We start from the raw sequence: 22,689 nt of genomic DNA, 5'->3' as shown, positions 1-22,689 counted from the left end.
AGAAACCCTAATTAGACAGTTTACTTCTGGGTCTTTTCTAATTCTCAATATTAAATTTAGGCTAGATTACTTTTATTATTAATCATACTTTTTTTTTTTTTTCAAAAACGACAACTTTTTTGTAGTGCCTTGCTGATTTAAAGATGAAGTTGTCAAAAATATCTTAAAATTATTTTCACTTACGAAGTGGCTCTGTATTGTTTACTTACATGAGATGTCAGGGTTGAATTTCTTTATGATTGTCCTTATCATTAGCTAACTTTGGGGGTCTTGCATTACCTGGACAGTTGCCTTAATCTGCTTCCCTTCGCTTTTGCAGACCCAGGCTAACTGGCCTCCTCCCCATACTGCCCATGTTATCCCTGCTCTTAAGAGCTGACAATATTCGTTCTTTAATATGAAATGAAACTGTAGGTTAGAAGCTAAAGGCAGTAAAAGAATTGATTTTTTGCTTTTAAGATTTCAAATGCTTTTTAGAAGAACTAATTTATACTATTTTTGGAACGTTTTGTGAATACATTTTGGATTCCTTAGAAGTTAAACTGAAGTTATAAAATTTTTAGACCCATCGAGGATGAACTGTTTGGGTCTTTAGGGACGTTTGAGGGACGCATCAGGGACCATTAACAGTTTCCCTCCATGTTGGAGATACGGCTCTGGTGGACTCTGTCTCTGGGCCTCACCATCTGTGCTTGGGTTATGACAGCCTAGTAGTTAGGCTTGCGCTTTGCTGGTCCACTGTCCATGAAGGTATGGGAATAACACTTTATTTTTTTATTTTTTAAAGATTATATATTTATTTATTTGACAGAGAGAGAGAGAGCACAAGCAGAGGGAACAGGAGAGGGAGAAGCAGTCTCCCAGCTGAGCAGGGAGCCCGATAGGGGGCTTGATCCCAGGACCCTGGGATCATGACCTGAGCCAAAGGCAGAGGCTTAACCAACTGAGCCACCCAGGCACCCCGGGAATAACATTTTAAAATGTAGAAGATATTAGTCCTCTGCTTAAAAGCTGTTGGTGATTCCCTCTGTGATAAACTCCCAGCTCTTAGGCATAGCCTACAAGTCCCTTCCTGGTGCTTGCATCTTGAAGCCTACTTTTATTCTCCTGAAATAGACCCAGGCCTTTCTCAGCCCCTTCTCTCTGCTTGGAATGTACTTACTCACTTCCCTTAGCTTCCTCTTCCAGACTGCTTAGTGATCTCCTCTGGAAAGTCTTCTCTGATCTTCCGATGCCACCGTGGTTCTGGCATGGCCCTTGCTTGGTGCTCTCCTGGTTCCTTCGCACTTTCCCTTACTGCTCCTCATGTTTAAATGACAGTATTAAGTTTCTTAAGCACTGAGAATGTCCAGCCAGCACAGAGACTGTGTCCTTGTTTTTACCTCCTTGGTGGGCAACACAGGGCTGGGCATGGAGTCCAGCTTTAAATGTGGGTTGAACTCAAATGAAATGAGGGGGGATAAGCCTTGATCAACAGCCTTTGAACTATCCGGCAAATTTGTTTTTGGCAAAGGCTTATGGAAGCTTAGCTAGATTTAGGTAAATGCATATATATCATGTCTTTATGGGGTTCTCAGATTTTGCAGAGGCTTCTGAAAGGAGCTCTTTTTATATGTATAAGCATAACAGCCGTGCCTATTAAAGAGCATTAAAGAAAAAGCAGCTAGTGGTAGTGGCATCAGTTTATTTTATATTCTTTCCACAAGTGTGTTATTCTAAGGAAGTGCAGCGTGTCATCAGTGGGAGTTTCATGTTGTTTTACTGTAATTTTATTGAACATAATGACATCACAACTAATAAACCTACCACATGGTGACAAAATATCACTCAGCAAAATTTGATGCTCATAAATGTAGGAAAAGTGCACCCCTTTTGGTATGACTAGTTTTCTTATTAAAAAAATAAGCTGTGAGGGGCGCCTGGGTGGCTCAGTCGTTAAGCGTCTGCCTTCAGCTCAGGTCATGATTCCAGGGTCCTGGGATCGAGTCCCACATCGGGCTCCCTGCTCCACGGGAGGCCTGCTTCTCCCTCTCCCACTCCCCCTGCTTGTGTTCCCTCTCTCGCTATCTCTCTCTCTGTCAAATAAATAAATAAAATCTTTAAAAAAAAAAAATAAGCTGTGAAAAGGGAGAATAATGCTTTAAGAGGATGTTGCCAAATGGGTAAAACAGAGGTACTATTTATTTTTAGTCTATCAATGCAATCATTCTTGGGGGATGAACAGGTAATGCTTTTAGCTGGCACCTCATAAAATTCTGAATTCAGTATTTTGTTATTTTTTATGGCTTTGTACAGCCATGTGATTTTAGTGTGGTTTAACTTTGGACTATTCATCTGCAGCAAAAGCAAAAGGTACCTGGAGCCTTGATTGCTGGCTGAAAGCGGCGTCTTTGTCACCTCTCCCTGGGGACCAGGCCTGGGCAAAAGGCTTCCCTTCTTTGCGTTTATTTTTCAACCCAGTGGAGTGTAAGACCTGTGAGGGTCTTATTTCATTATAATTTTATTGAACATAATGGCATCACAGCTAACAAATCTGCCAGGCGGTGACCAAATACCACTCAGCAAAATGTTGATCTTGATAAACGTGCGAATTTTCATTTCACTCTAATAGAATGTAAGATCCATGAGGCTAGTGAATGTTGTCGTTTTAGCCAAGTCAGTATATCTTAAGCATTTAATGTGGTACCTGGTATAAAAATATTAGTTGAAAGGATGAGTAAATGAAGCCCTGTGGGCCTGGAACTGCTCCCTGTCAACACATAAATTGGTGCAGTTTGAGTTTCTAGGGCTTTTAAAATAGCAGCTCTGTCTTCAAGTTCTAAACTAAAGGCTTGGTTCCTAGGAAAGAAATACTGGGCATCGATCAGATGGGCGTTGTATTTTGGGGCCCTGAATTCACTGTCAAGGTCACTTTCCTCTGTTTCTATAGGAAAGTATGGGTAGACGGCTCTATACCAGCTCAGAAATATGGTGCGCTTCTGTGCGTGCGCCCTACAAAGAGGTTTGGGGGAAAGATTTTATAAATCCTCTTTTCCATGTCACATGTGCTTCCATTCACAGTGCTGACCTTTCTTTTTCCTCAGCAACGCGGAGCTAAGCCTCCTCTAAGACAATTTCCACCTTCTGTTGAAAGTAGAGTGTTAGGGGGGCGCCTGGGTGGCTCAGTCGGTTAAGCGTCTACCTTCGGCTCAGATCATCATCCCGGGGTCCTGGGATCGAGCCCCGCATCGGGCCCTCTGCTCCACGGGAAGCCTGCTTCTCCCTCTCCCTTTGCCTGCTCCTGTTCTCTCCCTATCTCTGTCTCTCTCTCAAATAAATAAATAAATAAATAAATGAAATCTTTAAAAAAAAAAAAAAAAAGTGGAGTGTTAGGGAACTGGCCCCCACACCTCAGGTCAGGCCCTCGCTGCCCCGCTGAGGGGAGCGTGGGGAGTGTTTTCGAGTTCTGATGGTGGAGGCCGGGGTGTGGCACGGGATGTTACAAGAAGCTTTTTCCCATGGATTCTTTTTGGTTTGGGAGGTGGGGTACATTCCACCTCTGGGAGTGGGTACAGTCCAGACTTCCTTCCTGGTTTTTCTTAAGACCAACATCGGGCAGCCAGTGGGAAAGGAGTGATTTTTTGAGGTTATTTACAAACTGTGGCATTGCTTGTTGAAATACAAGCGTTTCATCCACAGTGTGGATGGTTATTGGAGAACATGCCGTGTGCTTGCTCTGCAGTTTGGGATATCTGTAAACCTTTGTGATCCACGTGTTCACTTTTTTTTTTTTTTTTTTTTATTGTTTTGGGAAATAGGATGAGGTGTAGTACTCAAAGGAGGGACTGCAGTTTAGAAACCCAGGCTTAAAGAACTCATTGTTTTTTTCAGTTCTGGCTCACAGACGCAGAGATTTGAATTTCCCTGTCCTGTCTCAGGGTGAGATGTGGGTCAGAAGATTGGAGTTCCAGGCTCCTGGAGCCTGCTAGCTGGGTGCCCCAGGGCAGGTCACTCTTGAACTGTCCCAGCCACACTTTCTCCCCTGTTCATTGGGATGGGGACACTGACTGACCCCTCCAATTTTTTTTTTTTTAAAGATTTATTTATCTGAGAGAAAGAGAGAGAGAGGGGTTAAGCAGAAGGGGCAGGGAGAGGAAGAATCTCAAGCAGACTCTGCACTGAGCGCAGAGCCTGATGTGGGGCTCGATGTCACGACCCTGAGATCACGACCTGAGCTGAAACCAAGAGTTGGATGTGTAACCGACTGCGCCACCCAGGCGCTCCTGACCCCTCTGATTTGTTGTACAACTTAAAATAAGACCAAGCACGAAGAAAACCTAAAAATCGTGTGTGAGATAGTGTTATCCTAACGGCCATGTGTCTCACTTCCTTTCCCCCTGGAGAGGAAAATTACAGTTGTGTTCTGCTGCTTGATGCTCTTTTTCTTCTTTGAGCTGGCAGAAAGCATAGAACCACACATATAGGGTACTTTTCGTAAGGACTTCACGGCATTCATTTGTGCAATAGCCTCACGTCTCCATCTGTTTTCTGTCTCTGTCTTTGTTTTCCTTTTGCTCTTCTTTCTGATTTATGCCTTCTGGCTGGATGACAGGTACTTGATGTAAGAAGCCTTAAATTCTTGGAACAAGTGATTAGAAGAAGAACCAGCCAAACAAATAAATCTTGCCACACCAATTCCCTTTCCTGTCCTTTAGGGTTTAGGGTAAGGCTGAACACAGGCCCGTTCCCCTGTGCGGCACTCAGCTCTGGGCATACTGCTTCCTCCGCAATGCCAGCCCAAGTGTGAGTGCCCCTCTCTTTCAGAGACTGCTTCCTGGGGGAGGGGATAAATTTTGTCAGCTCCTGGACTAAAAATAACTTATAATTCTTAGCTGATACCATTTAGAATTTAGGTACCATAAAATAACTTATAATTCTTAGCTGATACCAATTAGGTTTTTTTTTTTAAAGGTTTTATTTATTTATTTTAGAGAAAGAGCCAGCACGAGCGGGAGGGGCAGAGGGAGAGGGAAAGAGAGAATATCAAGCAGACTCCATGCTGAGTGGGGAACCCACCGCGGGGCTGGACCCCAGGACCCTGAGATCATGACCTCAACCGAAACCAAGAGTCGGACGCTCAACCAACTGTGCCACTCAGGCGCCCCTAGAATTCACAGTTTTTATAGGAAAAATGCAGACAGTCTTCATCTGTGTCAAAATTGGTCATTTGTAACGAATGAAGTTTTTCTCTATGACATCAGGGTGTGTTTAACTAAGGAAAGTGTTTTATTGCCTCAAGGCAGATTCTTTTACACAAATGTATCTTTTATCATCCTTTAGAGTGCTCTTGTTTGGGACAAAGTTCTGGGTCCTATCCAGAAATAAGAAATAGAGGCAGGGCCCTGTAGAACAAATGTTAACATTTTCCCCCCAAATGTTAACATTTTAAATATTGTTAATATTTTATCATAATTTTATTTCATTTGCATTTCTGTGGTACTAAATGGTAAATAAGTGTGATTTTGTTTTCGAAAAATCATATTGGTGTGAGCATTCTTTTCAAGGGTAATTTTGTTAGCTTACACTTATTCTCTGAATTGAAAGTATGGTACAGATGGATGATCTGTAAACAAGGTTTAATTTATTGATTGGTCGATAGCAAATTGTTGGTCAGTCTGGGACGTAAACCCTGTCCTTGTCTCCTGAGTAGTGCTAAGTGTAAGTCTCAGGGAGATAGGTCCTCTGTGTCTTCTTTGTCTACTCCTTTACCTGAAACACAAGAAGTTGATGGTATGCAATATTACCAAGTATTTCAGAGTTTTTGAACTTTACTGTATCAGTATGATAGTGTGAATGCTTCCCACAGTTAGAATATATTTCTCATTTTGGCCATATGAATTTAATCTTTAGAGCTCACAAGAGCTTTCTGTCAAAAAACGTCCCCCATGTTTATTCTACAGTATTCTGCTGTACTGATGAATATGTTTTCTGTTATTTAAACAGAACTTACTTTCTCTTTTCAGTTCTGTCAGGAGGTCCATTGCCTCAAGGGCATGAATTTGAACTGTATGAAGTTAGATTTCATTGGGGGAGAGAAAACCAGCGTGGTTCTGAGCACACAGTTAATTTCAAAGCTTTTCCCATGGAGGTAAGAATAACAAATCATGTTGTAAAAATCTTATTGTTTATGTAAAGTATTCAGCGATTTACTGAGAATGGTTGAGTTTAGAAGTAGGTATATAGCATTTAAATTTTATCAATTTATATTAAAATAACAAAGTACTTAAGGAAATGTATGCTTGGGCAGCAAATGACACTTCCCATCAACTTTGGTGAGCTTGGAGAATGCACACGGGCGATTGGCCACAAAGGTAAACTACACTATTAAGTTTCATTTCAGTATTGTTACTGTTCTAAAAATTCTGCTGCCTCTGCGAATTCAGTAGGTCATTTTTGTAGATGCTACGAATAGATGATAAACTGAAAACCAATAACTTTTGGAGAAATCTCAACATTAGTCAAAAGTCTAGTTTAGCTCTGATTAAAATTGGTAAGTTGGTTTTATTCACCCCAGGCAATTACAGAGAGAGAGAGAGAAGGAGATTTTTAAGGTGTCATTCTTTTGTCTGAAGAATTCCTTCTCCACTTACCTTCTTAGTCAATTCCTACTCTTTCTTCAATACCTAGTTGAGGTATCCTTTCTTCCGTGGGACTTTTTCTGAGTCCCTTCCCTAAGCAGAATTAAGTGCTCCCTCTTCTGTGTGCCCAGCATACTTGACACATTGGGGCCATGGCACTCATGGATTGTAACCTTTAGTGTCTACACTTTCACTGATCCTGTGGGTTCCCGTTATGGACCAAAGTGTTGGTGCCTCTCCCCCTTCCCCCCCAGGTGTATGTTGAATATGATGGTATTAGGAGGTGGGGCCTTTGGGATGTAATTAGGGTTAGATGAGGTCACCAGGGTGGAGTCCTCATGAATGGAATTAGTGCCCTTATAAGAGTCCAGAGAGAGCTTGTTCTTCCCTGCTCATTGCCATGTGAGGGCACGACAAGAAGATGGCTGCCTGCAATCCAGGAAGTGGGTCCTCACCAGACATCAGTTCTACCAGCCTCTTGATCTTGGATCGCTCAACCTCCAGAACTGTGAGAAATAAATGCCGTGTAAGCCACCCCGTCAGTGGTCGTTTGTTATAACGGCCCACGTTGACTAAGCTGAAAAAAAGTCTCCCTCCCATTCTTCTCTCTCTCTTTTTTTAAAGATTTTATTTATTTATTTGACAGAGAGCGACATAGCAAGAGAGGGAACACAAGCAGGGGAAGTGGGAGAGGGAGAAGCAGGCTTCCCATGGAGCAGGGAGCCCGATGCGGGGCTCGATCCCAGGACCCTGGGATCATGACCTGAGCTGAAGGCAGACGCTTAATGACTGAGCCACCCAGGCGCCCCCGCATTCTTCTCTTTACACTCATCATTCATCCACTGCTGGGTACTCAAGAGACAGTCCGTGTTGGTGAACTTCAGGCGATGTCGCTGTTGGTCCAGGCCTTGTTTATGTGTCTTCCTGTAAGGACCCACAGTTCTCTCCAGGAAATAGCATTTCGGTGGCGCATAGCAGTATATTTTGGGGGCCATTGGGGTGCCGGTCTTCGTTCTCTGTTGTTCCCAACTGCCTGTATCCTTAAGTATGGAATTGAACATGGCTAGATACTGTGTCCAGTCCCACCTCAGTGACTGAAAATCACTGTTGTATATTTCCTATAAGTGATACATGTACTTCATAGAATCAAGGTAGAGGAAGTATTTCTCCATATTACTTTAATTACAATTTTTAAAAAGTGCCTTTGGAATCTCAGGATATCCCTTTCATTAAAAAAGACTTGAATGCTTTTTTTTTTTTTAAGATTTTATTTATTTATTTGAGAGAGAGAGAGAGAGAGACAGAGCATGAATGGGGGCAGAGGCAGAGGGAGAAGCAGGCTCCCCTGCTTCTCCGTTGTGGGGCTTGATCCCAGGACTCTGGGATCATGACCTTAACCCAGACGCTTAACCCACTGAGCCACCCAGGTGCCTCAAGACTCGAGTCTTAAAAGTGAAATATTAAGTGTTTTAAGGAAGGAGGGGAAGGGGAATCGGTTGCAGTAAGTTGGGAAGCACCTGAGTATGTGATTGCGGATTGTGATAAAGGCCTTGATGAGGACAGTCAGGACTTCATACGTTACCATTCTAGGGACTTTTTTTTCTCAGTGCCTACAGACATCCTTTCACTTGTATTACCTTAAAACAATTCTGCCCTGTCTCTGTGTCACTTCTGGCTACTGCACTGTCCTTACCCAACATGAGAAGGAAAAGCGCACACCAGGATGCATCAGAGAGGAGAGAGGACTCAAAGCGGTCCAAAACAGTGCAACCTGCAGGGTAGGGGAGGGCAGAGTGAGGGGCTGGAGGACACTGATGGGCAGGGCTGCTTTGGGTTTGAAAGACTGTTTCATCGTTTCCTCTTGACCCATCTTCAAAGAGGGAGAGATGGGAGTAATTGGGTAGGCAACAACTTCTGGGCGAGAATTTAGTGGCTTTGCTTGCGACACACAGAATTTACAGCCTTGGGAAAGCTTAATTAGATTAAGCGAGTCAGTGGTGTGTGCTTTTTGCTCTGTGGTCGAATAGAATTTCCAGACCACATGTTCAGACTGGTCCTGTTACTTGGTGGCATTTTAACTGCTCTGGTCCATTAAACACAGGTAATGGTTTGTTTTGAGTAAAGATTAAATTCCGATAGGCTTTGTTTCTGCAGAAATATTTATATTTAGGATAATGGAATTACTGGCTGTAATTTTTCCAAAATAGGTGATGAATAATATTTATATTCTTTGTTATCCCAGATTATCCCTGATTCAGTCCTAGAGAAAATACTTGTATCATCATCCAGTGTTTGTTTAGTGCTCTATCCTACTGAGTGCATAAATGCAGGGGCTGTGCAGAAGTAGAGGGAGAGATCTACAAGCCACGTGTTTTCTGTTTAGTTTGTTTTGCTTTGTTTTCATGGAGGCTGTGAATACTGAGCTGGGTTTTATTTTATTTCTTTTAAAGATTTTATTTATTATTTGAGAGAGAGCGAGCGAGAGAGAGCATGAGCAGTGGGGAGGGGCAGAGGGAGAGGGAGAAGCAGACTCCCCACTGAGCACAGAGCCTGATGGCGGGGCTCAGTCCCAGGACCCCGAGATCATGACCTGAGCTGAAAGCGGACACTTAACTGACTGAGCCACCCGGGCTCCCCTGAGCTGGGTTTTAAGGAAGAGAGGGTTCACATGGTGTGCTGAAAGAGAGAAGAGACAGACGTCACGTAGAATAGTCCAGGAGGGAATGAGAAGGCTAACGTGGAGATAGGTAGGTAACTTGCCATTGGTCCCCTGGTCCTGAACTGCCCTCAAGGGCCACCTTGGAGACAAGGGCCACCTTGTCAATAGAATAGTGGAGAGTGAGGGGATCAGGTAGGTACCTTCTTGAGTATGTGATTAAAAAAAGTTTTAAGGCCCTTTCCATATTTTATTTGCATTTTAAGACTAACTTTAATTTCCAGATCATATATGTATACATATTTCCTTTTTGTTTTTAAAGATTTATTTATTTATTTGAGGGGGGGAGGGGCAGAGGAAGAGAGAATCTTAAGCAGGCTCCACACTGAGCGCAGAGCCCGATGCAGGTCTCCATTCCACATCCCTGAGAACAGGACCTGAGCCGAAACCAAGAGTTAGCTGCTTAACCGACTGTGCCACCCCGGCACCCCAACATATTTCGTTTTTATTGATTTTGTTTAAACTTAAATGGATGGCTTACTAAACATTGTAAACAAATAATTACCATGTCTGTTACATGTAACACAGGAATGGCTTCTAACAGTAGTTCATCAACCTCCTTCAACTTTTTAAAATTACAAATACAGTAAAAACGATCCTGAATATATTTTTGATACTACTAGTAGCCAGCATCCACATCATTTCCAAAAATTAACAGTTTGTGACTTTAAACAATTTAAACTGCAGCTCTCTCGTTAAGCAAGATGGATAAAGCAGGCCACTTCTGTTTTTTCTTCTTGCAGTTTTTAGTTTTGAGAAACACACGAGCTTCCACGGCATCTGACATTCTCACTATGCTTTCATCTTGTAAACCTGGATTCTATTATTAATACTCGAGGTTTATGCTTACATGACAGTGCCTTAGCAAGAGAAAAATAAACTGTACTGCATTTTTCTTCCTGTTACCTGAAAACCTAATGGGCTTGCATGTATTAACTATATTCTTACAAATGTCTGAGTCATGTCTACCAGCTGGAATTCTTTTACTTAGTGTGCAGATATTTTGCATCATGGTATTTCATCAGGAAGGCAACAGGAATAGAAGGTTGCTGATTTAAGAGATCCAGTCAAACTTAGTTCTTGTGTCTTTGTCCTTCTGGTGGCCGCAGAAGCTTCATACCTTCTTTGGACATCACTAGATACTATAGCTCTTAAAGTCCAACTTCAATGCTCTATGAATTGTGCCATTTTGCTCACAGTGGTGTGCTCTGTGCATCCACCATACTACCGGAATTATTTATTTTCCCATTAATTTTTGTTACAAATCTCTAACTGATAGAGGAATTTCTGAGTATTGAGGTTCACATTTGACTTTCAGGCTGTATATTCTGTTTTTGTCTCTTGTCTGAGAAGACTGTCAGCTTCTCTGCGACTTCGACGTAGCCTAACTTTGTGGCCTGTATAGCTCTTGGAAATTATGATTAATCTTTACACATGAATCGCTACTTTCATACTTCTGTGGAAGAGTGCTTCCCAGGCATTTAGATTTTATGCTGGAGCAGTAAATTAAAAAAAAAAAAATTAGGGGAGTCTGGGTGGCTCAGTCAGTAAAGCATCTGACTCTTGATTTTGGCTCAAGTCACGATCTTGGGGTCATGGGATCGAGCTCCACGTCGGGCTCCGTGCTCAGCACTGAGTCTGCTTGGGTTTCTCTCCCTCTACCCCTCCCCCTGCTCTTTCTCTCAAATAAATAAATAAGTAAGTCTTCAAAAAAAAATTAGAGGAGGGGGAAACCAATAGTGTGGCCAAGTTTTATTTTTTCTAAATAAGAACATATTAACTGTACTGTCCCTATCATTTTATAGAGAGAACATCTTTACTAGCTAAATGTAGGAAGGATGCAGTCTGAGAATAAACATAGACTGTAAGTTGAACAGATTCTAACTTTTAAAAAACTCACTATGTTAGTTCTATTTTCTCATTTCACTGAAGATGAATGATAGTCTTGTCAGGATGGGCACTGGTCCTGCCCACAGACCAGCAGGAGATCATGCATGGTGGGTCTGTCTTTCTGGCCCTGTGGGCCTGAAAGTTTATAATTGGAGAGTGAACTACCAAGAAAGAGCATATTGTAGGACACATGCTTATGTTTATATTGCATATTTAAAGAGCAGCCATTGCTGAAAGGGTTCAGTGGTAACTGAGCCACATACCAGCTGTTTATGGGAAGTGGAAGTTGAGTGCATTAGGTAAATATTTAAAAAAAAGAAAAAGTAAGTTTGATTGTGTGCAGAGCAGGATTCTTCAGTTGCAAAGAGTCTAGGCCTTGGTTGCAAAATAGGCCAACAGAACATTGTGAAGAGTGTTATCTCATGATATAGTGGCAATTCTGAACATTACATTCCCCACCCTCCAAGTCCCAGGTCTCCCAGTGATCCTATATTTCTCTTTCCTTTTCAGGCAAATACTAGTGTCTGCCATTTAAGTTTTCTTTTAGTAAAAATGATCTGGCCTTTTGCTTCGCCGCCTCCCAAGTCATTTGTGTATTCGCCTGACTGAAAGACATTTATCTTGTATTCATTTATTTTACTACTCTGGGAAGATACCAGGAAGAGTTTGCCTGGTTAACAGTGAAATGAGGATCTTTTCAAGTTACATTATTTCCATTATTTCCATGGATAGCTCAAGTAGAGCTTCATGTTTGTGAATCGCTTCCAAATTAGAGACTTCCATTCACTTTCCTTGACTTCAGTGAGAGAACGTGATGAGATCAGATCTATGAGATATATAATCATTATTATTATTTTTTAATAAGATATATAATTAATTTATTTTCAAAAGGAGCTTTAGAGCTCACCCAGCACAAACTCCTGTTTAACATAGGAGAAATCTGAAGCTCCAAAAGGTTAAGGGTCACAGGGCAACTTACTGGAAGCCATAATGTATACAGCCTGGGTAGAGAAGGGGGTATTTTGCTTAATTAAATATTCCATTTAAGAAAGAATTATCCTTTAATATTGGTCTTGTCTCTAATAGGTTAGATCAAAAGAGACAACACAACAGTCTTCGTCTCCCTACCTCCCCCCACACACCCCGGTGAGGGGCTTCTGTGTCTGCATGCACCCGCATTCAGAGGTGGGCATGTCCTACCTTGTGTAGGATTGTAGCGAAGCTGTGGCGTGGGGCCCTGGCTTTACAGCCTATGAAGACAAAACTCAGTGGCTCCGTGAAGGTACAGGACTGTGGTGTCACTAAGGTGGAATCCTTGCTGCCCCCTGGGGCTTGGGGTGGGTTTAATGGATTCTGTAGTCCCCCCACTTTGCCGGGGTGCTCACCAAGGTCTGGAGGAGAAGGAGACTAGCTCAGGGTCGTACACCTAGGAAATGGCAGAGGCCACACGACACCTGTGAACTGCCTTCTCCAAGGGGTGCTTTTTTTCTTTCCCACTTTTCAAAGCTAATTCTTACTGGGAAAATCAATAATAGTGTTGAGATTTTATTTGCAATGGTAGTTAATAGTTTGGATTGAGGTTGCTTTAGGAGAAGAAAAGGGAGGACGAGTAAAGACTGATGACTAAAGGAAATGATTCAAAATTTGAATGTTCAGTTTCTCTGGGAAGTTTTATTATTTTGACCAGAAAAAGGAACAAACTGTCAATATAATGATTATTATGATTATAATTTGGCATCCTGGAATCTTCCACGGGGCCAGCAGAATGAGCCTCATGAAAGACAGATGAAGGAGTTAGAACCTTGTGCTATGGCCTTTCTGTGGTCATAATTGTGGAAACTCCCTCTCACATCTGGGTAAAAAAATAAAAACAAATTTCCTGTTTCCTGAATTCTGATGAACACTTGCATTTTTACTCCATAAAAATCACAGTTCCTGCTTTGATTTAGCATGTTTATTTTCTCATTTATGAAAATGTATTTAGTGTAGAAACTTCACAGTTTACTGAATAGAAAATAAATTACAGTGTTGAACAAACAGAAATGTTCTTTTAGCTGTACCACATGATGTGGCAATCTGCCACTCCCACTTAGAAATAGAAGTGTATAAGGCCAACTTGACCTTTGAGCAGTCTTTGAACTTACCTTTGATTTTATATTTGTAAATTTTTTTTAGTAGATTTTTCTTTGTTGTTTGAAGATGTATAAAATGTTTTTGGCAAACTAAATTTGAAAGAATGCTTTATATGTATATTTTTACAATGTAAGGCAAATTTGTACAAAATGAAAAATTGTTTTTGTAAATGTATATGATCTATAATTTAATTTATAGGTGGTTATAGACTTGCAGATTGAAAATATTTTAAATTGGGTTCTAACAGATCTAAATTCTACAATAAAACATATCTCCTTAATATGTCTTCAGATAGGGGCACCTGTGTGGCTCAGTTGGTTAAGCTTCCAACTCTTGATCTCGGCTCAAGCCATGATCTCAGAGTTGTGAGATCGATCCCTGTGTCAGGCTCCCTGCTAGGCGTGGAGCCTGCTTAAGATTCTCTCTCTCCATCTCTCTCTGTCCCTTTCCCACCCTCTAAAAAAATAGTCTTCAGATAAAAAATAGACTCTGATTTAAATATATAGTCCGTAACCAAGTGGCCATCTTTAAAATAACTCACTTCCGTCTGTTCATCCATTTGTCCGTCTGTTGTTTGTTCATCCATGCATCCATGCATCCATGCATCTGATCAAGTGTTTCTTTGGAATCTACTGTTCATGCTCTGGGCTAAGTGATAGGGAGATAACAATGAGTGGGAAAGACAACAAGTAGGGTTTATTACACTGGGGAAGTCCAAATGTAGTGTATGGGAGTTGTCTCCTCCCACGGCCCCCCCCCCCCAAATCGGTGAGCGTTTAAATCAGTTGTGTTCATGACAGTTAAAGGGCATCATTCCCTCTATCCTGTCAATGCAATATGCAGACTCTGGCTGTCAGAAGCTAATTAGAGGAAGGTTTTGAAGTCACTTGTTAGAAAGCAGATACATTATTTGAGATGTAAATGATTGTCAACCAAACAAAATATTTATCGACTAGTATGTGAAAGGCACTGTTTTAGGTGTAACGCTGCTACAGGGTTAATTTAACTGCCATAACTTAACATAATTAGGCTCACTGAGACCCATGATAGGAAAGTTTTGATGGTGAGGGGAAAGTTAAGAAAGGTCTTAGGTTCTGGAAAGCTGCTGGAGAACCCAGGCCATTTATTGGTGGGACTATGTGGGAGGGGGGTCAGAGTGCTCAGGTTGGTGAAAGCTTAGGCTGGGAAGGCAGAAAAACCAGGACTGAGATCCCAGCTCTGCGACCTTGGGCAAACTACTGAACTTCTTATAGCCTTGATGTTCCTGTCTATGTAAGGGGCTCGAAACTAGCTCAGAGGTTGGCAAGGAGTAAACCTTTTTGTATATTAGAAAGGTATTATTATCCCTATTATTATGTTATTCCTGTGATTCGGAAGAGATGGGGGGACATCAAAGGGGCAATTGTAGTTGTGATGATAAAAACCTAGTGGAAATATCCTGAGGGGAAAACAGAAGGGTTTTTTTTTTATTGTTGTTGTTGTTTTTTGTTACTACATAGACTATGAATGAAGAAAAAATTTGAAGTCTTTCGTTTTCTTTAAAATCCCTGTTCCCCCCTTTACTTGAATATATTATCCTCTACAAGTCTGGTCAATATGATATTTCCTGAGACATCTTTTTATGATTATTATGTGTGTATATGCAGTAGAATTTATATCAGCTTATTTTGTAGTGAAAATAAAATATTTCCTGTGTAAGGTTGTTGAGTAATGGTATGATAAAACTTCTAATCAAACAAAAGAATATTAAGAGATTTTTAACTCTGTAAGATCTTAATTAGTATAAAAGCTATGTAAGTTTGTTTTGTTCTGTTTTTTATATTTAAGAATGACCGCTTAAGGGGTGGCCCTGGGTGGCTCAGTTGGTGAAGGGTCTGCCTTCGGCTCAGGTCATGATCCCAAGGTCCTGGGACTGAGCCCCGCATCAGGCTCCTTGCTCAGCAGGGAGTCTGCTTCTCCCTCTCCCTCTGCAGCTCACTGTGCTTGCTCTCTCTCTCAAAAAAAAAAAAAAAAGAATGACCACTTAAAATGGCGCAGTGATGTTGGTAAGAGAATTGTGCCCTGGCTACAGCTTTGCTGTGCTTGTATACATTTTTTTTCTTTTAGCTTCTTAGGATGCCACGCAACAGGAGCTCCCGATGGAATCCTAGAACAACATGCCATGAGCCCTTTGGGAAACTGGAATTTTTGGTGCCCTGGTTTTCCAAGAGGAAGCCTGCTCTGGTGATGGGTACTGTCAGTGAGGGAGAGCCACACTCATTCCGCTTCACCGTGGGGTTTGCTGTGGGACTTATGTGTGGCCATTTCAGCCCCATTCCTGCGCTGGTACATAAGGATAATACAGTTGCACCTACCCTTATGAAACTTAGGGAGAGACTATAAAAATTAACGGGGTTAATACTGGAGGCACCAGCCACTTAAGTGTCTCATACGGTGGTTTAAACACAATCTGGTGTTCACTTAAAGTACTTTGTAAAAGCATTTTAAGGGCATAATTAGCTGTATTGGATGTAAATGTTGTAATTTATGACAGTATAGTTGTTTTTTTTTTTTTAGAAGCCTTGAATAGAAAAGAAATCCAGATTTTAAACTGTTGAATGTAAACATTAGGTCCAGAAGGAACATTTATGCTTGTAAAGGCTGACAGATGAAAGATGAACCTATTTTTCATCAATTAATGTTTTCACTTGGGGACCCTGAGGCAAGTATGTTCTCCAAACACAGCTTAATGAGTCACTTAGAGCTCTGGGCGCTAGAGCTTATTCAGTGGAACCGATTTATTTGGCTTCAGAGTTAATGTATTTGTCGCGAACATTCTTCGATGAGTTCTCTAAATTGATGAGTTCTCTGAGGAGATCCATAAAGGGATCCCTTTCTCCAGCCTGAGTTTTGAACAGATTAGGAAATAGGGTATTATTAGAGTCATCATACAGAGAACAGAATGTCACCTGTATCGTGACTAGAATGATAGTGGAGACATAGTTTAGCGTGAAAGAGAAAAGGCTCTGCCCATTCAGTTGCAGGCAAGGGGAGGAGGTGAGAGGGAGGACAGAGCTGATAGTGGTGGGGGAGGTTCCAGGTAGGGTTTATTAGCCTGCTCTGTAAGGGTAGCTCAAATTTCAAAAGAGGAAGAAAAAAAGAGGAGTTAGTTGAAGGAGTGTGGAGGAAGGCCAGTCCCGTTTAGGGAAAATCCCTCTTTATAGGAACCGGGAACAGGGAAGAGGCATTTCCTGTTAATAAGACAAGACTCTTCAAAATTCTCCCTCGTACTTTTTAAAATTCGATGGCACTCGACACAGGAGACACCTACGTTTTGGGAATCAGTGGAGGAAGTTCTGTTTCCTTTTATTGTAGGTTTGCTCATTTTAACCATCTGGGACCAAATCATTCCCTTTTTGCTTGCTGCTCCTTTGTACCGAAGATAGTCACACAGTTTCCCACTTTCTAGAACGAGCTGGGAGATGGAGTGAGCAAGGATTTTGATGCATGTGCAGGATTTAATTTTTTTCTTTCTAATTTACTTGGGTGGGTTTTCGCCCAACGCAACATCTCAGCTTGGGCCAGTCACTGTTTAAACCAAAGCTATAGTTGTATTTACATATATAAATAACTGTTCCACTTTTCAAAAATGGTGAGCTGGTTCCAGGGCTTAGATTATTAATCCTGTTCCAAATTTGGGTTGTACAGCGCTGGAACTATTTTGCAATAATTTTTAAGAACAAATGTCACTTACCCACCTTGTCACGGAGAACAAATATCACAGATTTTTATCAGTGGGCATTGTTTCTAATTAACTTATTAGCCCTGATGTGCTTTAATGGTGCTCCCAATCTTGCTGTTTTCCAGCCGATCTAGAGCTTGCAGTGTCGGTCAGTGGCTTGGGTCTGGAATAAAGACTGTACCATTAGTAATGTCTGCTACCTTTTCCTCTGCTGAGCTCCAGGGGGTACCTCCTTTGAGGCTTTCCCTTCTAGAGGCTGGCTTCCCCATGAGCAAGTGAAAGGAAAGCTACGACTGGGTTTTGAGCCTCTTAGGAAGGCAAGATGGTAGAGTGGTGTGTACCATTCAGTTAGCCAACATTTGTTAGGGGTCTGTATTTAAAGCCAACCCTGTGAGATACACAACATGTAAGACAACAGCATTTGTATTTAATGACTCTGTAGTGTGGTTGGAAGAGGTGGAATTAAGATAAAAACATGTGAAGAGATAATTGGAGGGTTAGATTTAAAACGATTCAAAACACACTTGGGGCAGCTGTTATGTATTTGCTGCTGTGTGTGGTGCTGATATATGAAAAATAACCCACGTCTAGAAGAAGTTCGTATTCCCAACAGGGTGACAGATCCATTAAAAATGGCTGTTATGGGGCACCTGGGTGGCTCAGTCGGTTAGATGGCCAACTCTTGATTTTGGCTCAGGTCATGATCTCGGGGTCTTGGGATCGAGCCCTGCATCAGGCTTTGTGCTCCTTGGGGAGTCTGATTGAGATTCTTTCTCTTCCTCTGCCCCTCTCCCCCTAAAATAAATGAATAAATAAATTCTTTAAAAATGGCTATTATGTGTGAAAAAATCTTTAGAGGATAACATATAAAAGGGAACACATATCATAGAATAGTGGATTTCTGCTGGACTCAGAGAAAGCTATGGAAAAGAATGGATTTTGGAGCTGGGCCTTGACAACTTGGTAGGAAACAAATGATATGGAAAAGGAAGAGGTGGACGCAAGGCTTGTCATAAAGGACAAGTGGAATAGGGCTTGATGAGTGATTTGAAAAGGCCAATGTGCTGAGAAATGGAACTTGAGTAATTGAAATAGTCGTGGACAATTAATAGGAAAATGAGGGAATCAGAAAGTGAAGTACCACAGTAGGGAGAGGCTGATGAATTTGGGTTAATAAATGATACTATTTTAACAAGCGTCACTTGACTCAATTACATCCCTATTGCTTTTAATCCCAGAACACTCTCAAATTAGGTAAAAAAACAGCACAAGTTGGGGTTGCAGTTCCTTGAAAGGTTGTAAAGGTGCTCTCATCTGTAGGTAAGATGAAGAGAGAAAAATATGTGAAATTCTCTTTAGCCTTACACAATTTGAGTCTTAATGAAAGCAGGGCTAAGCTTTCTCTACACAACAGGAGAGTGCATTACACGGAGGATTGCCACATTTTAGTTTGTGTTTATTGTTAATTGGAGTTGATTTGTTTTCTCAGGGAAATAATTTTCAGCCTTGGGATTTTCATCCCCTCTCTTTAGTTTGATAGTCTGAAAGCATTGATCTTCACTGGGTAGCATGTATTTCTGCCCTGGTTTTCCTAGGCAACACCTAGCAGAACCTCTCCTTTCTAGTGGTGTTTTTGAAGAGACTTTCTCTTGATATCTGTGCTCCTTGGAATTGCTATAGTTTGCCCTTATCACTTGCTGTTTCCAGAGTGACTCCTCCTCCTACCTTTCCTCTGGCCATGTTATTTTTTAACATAGGTGTCCGTGCCCTGTCAGTGCCCCGATGGCTCTCAGAAGTTTCTGTATTTTAAAAATTAAAGTGACAGAAATAGAAAGGATATTGACCAGGAAACACATACAAGAAAGTGCATGAGGTTAAGTGGATAGTTACATTTCCATATGTCTAAATTTTATTAGAGACTTGATTTTGAGTTCGGTGCGAAACCGTATTTGTGCAAACAACACAGAATTTTGTTTTAGGCTATTAAGATTGGCATTACTGGCGTTACTGGTGTGGTGAGCCAGAAGACTCTGGAGAACTAGACTTTGTGCTTCTCGATACCAGTCAAATTTGAACCGCCTTGACAGGAAGAATTATCGTGGTTATTTGAGTCTAACATCAGAAACATCCTGGTTGCATCTCTTATTGAATAAATATTGAATTCTGTTGGGGACAAAGATTTGAGATAATGGCAGATGGCTTTGCCTTTCTCTTCCCAGCCCTCCTTTTTGGGAGTGGGGTTGGGGAAGATAGTAGGTGTAAAAGTGGGCTGGCCAAATACTGTAATTGGGGGGGGTGATAATCTTTAGTGGGCATGTACATAGTGTTATGTTTGTCAAAAAGGAATAGAGATTTTGAGCGGGAGGCTTGGGAGCACTGTGCTTTGTGAAATGACATGGGGAATGCCAGGAGGGAGAGAGATTTGGAGGAAGGTTGCTAGGGTCAACTGAAGTTGTGCTGGATTTGAGATTGGTTGAGATTTTTATATAATTAAACTCAAAGGTAAATTCTAGGAATTTTACATTTGGAAGTTTGTTTGATTTCTAATAGAATCTCAAATCCTGGCTCTAAATAAATAATAGACAAGTGAGTGTGAAAGAATAGATGGGAAGGTTCTAGGCATAGTGCCAGGTTCTGGGGAGGTAAATAAGACAGTTACGACCTTCTCCCACCTGGGGGACTTTGTCCTTGCAGTCCCCTGGTCTGGAATATTCTCCACCAGAGAGGCACACAGCCTGTTCCTTTAGCACCTTTGGGTCTCTATTCAAATGTCACAAGATCAGTGAGGCTAACTTTAGCTTTCTTTAACCTGCTGTGTTTTTCTCCATTGTATTTCACAGTCATTTAGTAATATATATAGGTATTTATACATATATACCATGTACATGTAAACATATAAATATAGCGACTTTATAGTAATCTATTGTAGCTGGAGTTTAGGGGATCCAGAAATTAAGTAGCTGGAGATACGTTTTGAATGGCAGGTTGGGGACAAAGAATGGAAACTCTTGAATGTCAGGATTATACTGATATGCTTTTCCTTGGTCAGATGTACGATGTATACATGGCATTTCACTAAGGGCAGTGGGGATCTCTGTTCTACATTTCACAGTTACAGATTTTTTCATGCATTCACTAAATATTTATTGAGCACTTACTATGTAGGTTGCAGGCAATTTAGGTACTAGGAACACACCAGTGACAAAGCATGCAAAAGTCACTTCCCTGCTAAAACTGTACTTCTAGTGAAATCTAATAATTTTCAATGATCAGAAAGGTGATGCTTTGGGGAAGTCATTTTAAAAACCAGATGTAATACAACTGGGATGATGGCCTTGACAAAGAAAAAGAGAGTGTTAGAAACAGTGTGGGGAGAGAACATTCAGAGACCAAAAAGGGTTTTGATAGCTTTTCTGGAGATCAGGTGAAATGAGAAATCAGTGATTCCTCTGAGATTTGAGCCTCAGTAACTGGAAAAATGGACCTTTTAAGAAATGTCAGAAAGGGGGACTGTTTTGGTGGGAAATCGTAGTGTATATTTTGATATGCTTTGAATATGACCTCCGGGGGACTGTTGTGGTGGAAAATCATGGGGTATACTTTGAAATGCCTTGAATTTGACAGCCGCCTTTCCTCCAAGTGGGAATGCCCAGGAAGGGGCTCGAAATGCAGATCTGAACTCAGAAGAGAAGTCACTAACCAGGATTTATTGCAGCAGCTGATATTATTTACTTATGCATCTATTTGAATCTGGCTCTAGGTAAGTGAGTTAATATAAGAGTACATAGTATCTTCTCTTCATGCAATGTCATGGGAAAACATTTGTAGTTTTAATTACTACTGCTTATTGCTATCACAGGAGTATGTAATGTTCCCGAGTAAGCCTAATCATGCAGTACTTTACCAAGGGGAAATTATATTCTTAATCCTAGGTAATGGCTGTTTTATGCCCTTAGTTTACGTATTACGATTGTAGCTGTCATAGTAGCATATGTTGGCTTCATCCACATCAATAATCAATCCATTCTAGAAACTTACTAAGCTACTCACCTCAGTAATAAACTACTGATAAAATCCACTGCTTATTATTAAGAAATACTAATGTGAGCATAAGAGATTTAGGACTAGATTTATACTCCTGAAATTGCTGCAGCTGATGATACATTTTCTGCTCACTGATAACTGGTTTACATTTTTCATGGTATTAAAAATAACGATGTAGAAAATGCCTCTTAGAATATTTCTGTGAAAAGCTCTCTGTGAGAGCAAAAAGTTCCATCCACTTTTGTGTATTCTTAGACAGAACTTTATTTTCAGGAAATATTCCATTTTGTCTACCAGAAGCCCAAATTTGAATTGTAATAAAATTTTTCTTTTATTTATTAAGTTATTCTGCTATGTATACATCGAGGAGATTTGATGTAAGAAACCAACGGAGTGCTTTTGTTTAGCATCCTCCGTCTCTTTTAGACGAGTGTCTTGGTTTCAGGCAAGTAATAGGAGACACAACAAAGAAAGATCAGACACTTCCCTTCCACATTACAGAAAGTCCCAAAGGGCAGTTCCAGGGTTGGTTAATTCAGCTGCTAAGCCATATTTCTGAGGGCCAGTTGCTTTGTTTTTCTGCTAAGGCATTTTAGGAGTTTGGCTTTTCGCCCTTGTTCACTCATCGTTGCAAGATGGCTGTATCACCTCTAAGTGTCACATCCTCACAAATTAGTGATTAAAAGTTGTATTTTCCTGCATTAAAAAATCGTTTTACAGAGATAAAATTTACATACCATAAGATTCACTCATTTAAAGCATACAGGTCAACGGCTTGAGTATATTTACAGTGTCGCACAGCCATTACCATGGTCTACTTTTAGAACACTTCCATCACCCCAAAAAGAAAAAGTTACTCCCCATCCCCTACCCCCCACCCCTCGCCCTAGGCAACCACTAATCTGCTTTCTGTCTCTATAGACTTTCCGATTCTAGACATTTCATATAAATGGAACCACGCGAAGTTTTCAAGGTTCATTTATTCATGTCGTAACCTGTATCATCAGTACTTTATGACTTTTATTGCCGGAAAGCGTTCCATTTGTATGGATACCACATGCTCTTTATCTGCCAGTTGATGGATACTTAGTTTGTTTCCACTTTTTAGCCATTGTAACGTAGCTGCGAACGTTTGTGTACAAGGTTTTGTGCTGACACACGTTTTCATTTCTCTCGGGCATATACGTAGGTGTGGCACTGCTGGGTCATAAGGTAGCTCTGGGTTTAACATTTTTGGAATTGCTCATTTGTTTCCCAAAGGGGCCGCATCATTTCACTAGTCCCGAGGGCACTGTATGAGGGTGTCAGTTTTTCCAAATCCTGGACAACACTTGTTATTGTCTGTCTTTTTGTATAGCCATTCTAGTGGGTTTGAAGTGGTATCTCATTGTGGTTTTGTTGCATTTCCCTGATGACTAGTGATGTTGAGCATCTTTTCATGTGGCTGCTTGCCATCCATATGTATTATGTTTTCATTTTGTTGAAGGTGTTGCTTGATGTCCAAAACTTTTTGATTGGGATGAAATCTAATTTACCAGATTTTTTCTCTTACTAGCTGTGCTTTTGGC

General features: G+C 41.1%; 1 protein-coding gene across 3 annotated transcripts in view; it reads left to right on the top strand.

Moving 5' to 3' along the window:
• Positions 1–22,689, top strand: part of CA8 (carbonic anhydrase 8) — a 94,548-nt gene that overhangs the window by 6,840 nt on the left and 65,019 nt on the right. For all 3 annotated transcript variants that reach the window (XM_032421636.1, XM_032421634.1, XM_032421635.1), the window contains exon 3: positions 6,003–6,127. In XM_032421636.1, the coding sequence (XP_032277527.1) occupies positions 6,003–6,127 (125 nt within the window). The remainder of the gene's footprint in view (positions 1–6,002; positions 6,128–22,689) is intronic.

Source organism: Phoca vitulina, unplaced genomic scaffold, assembly GCF_004348235.1.
Source record: "Phoca vitulina isolate PV1807 unplaced genomic scaffold, GSC_HSeal_1.0 scaffold25, whole genome shotgun sequence".
Taxonomy (NCBI): domain Eukaryota; kingdom Metazoa; phylum Chordata; class Mammalia; order Carnivora; family Phocidae; genus Phoca; species Phoca vitulina.
Note: the sequence above shows the minus strand (reverse complement) of the source record. Positions and strands in the feature narration are given on the sequence as shown.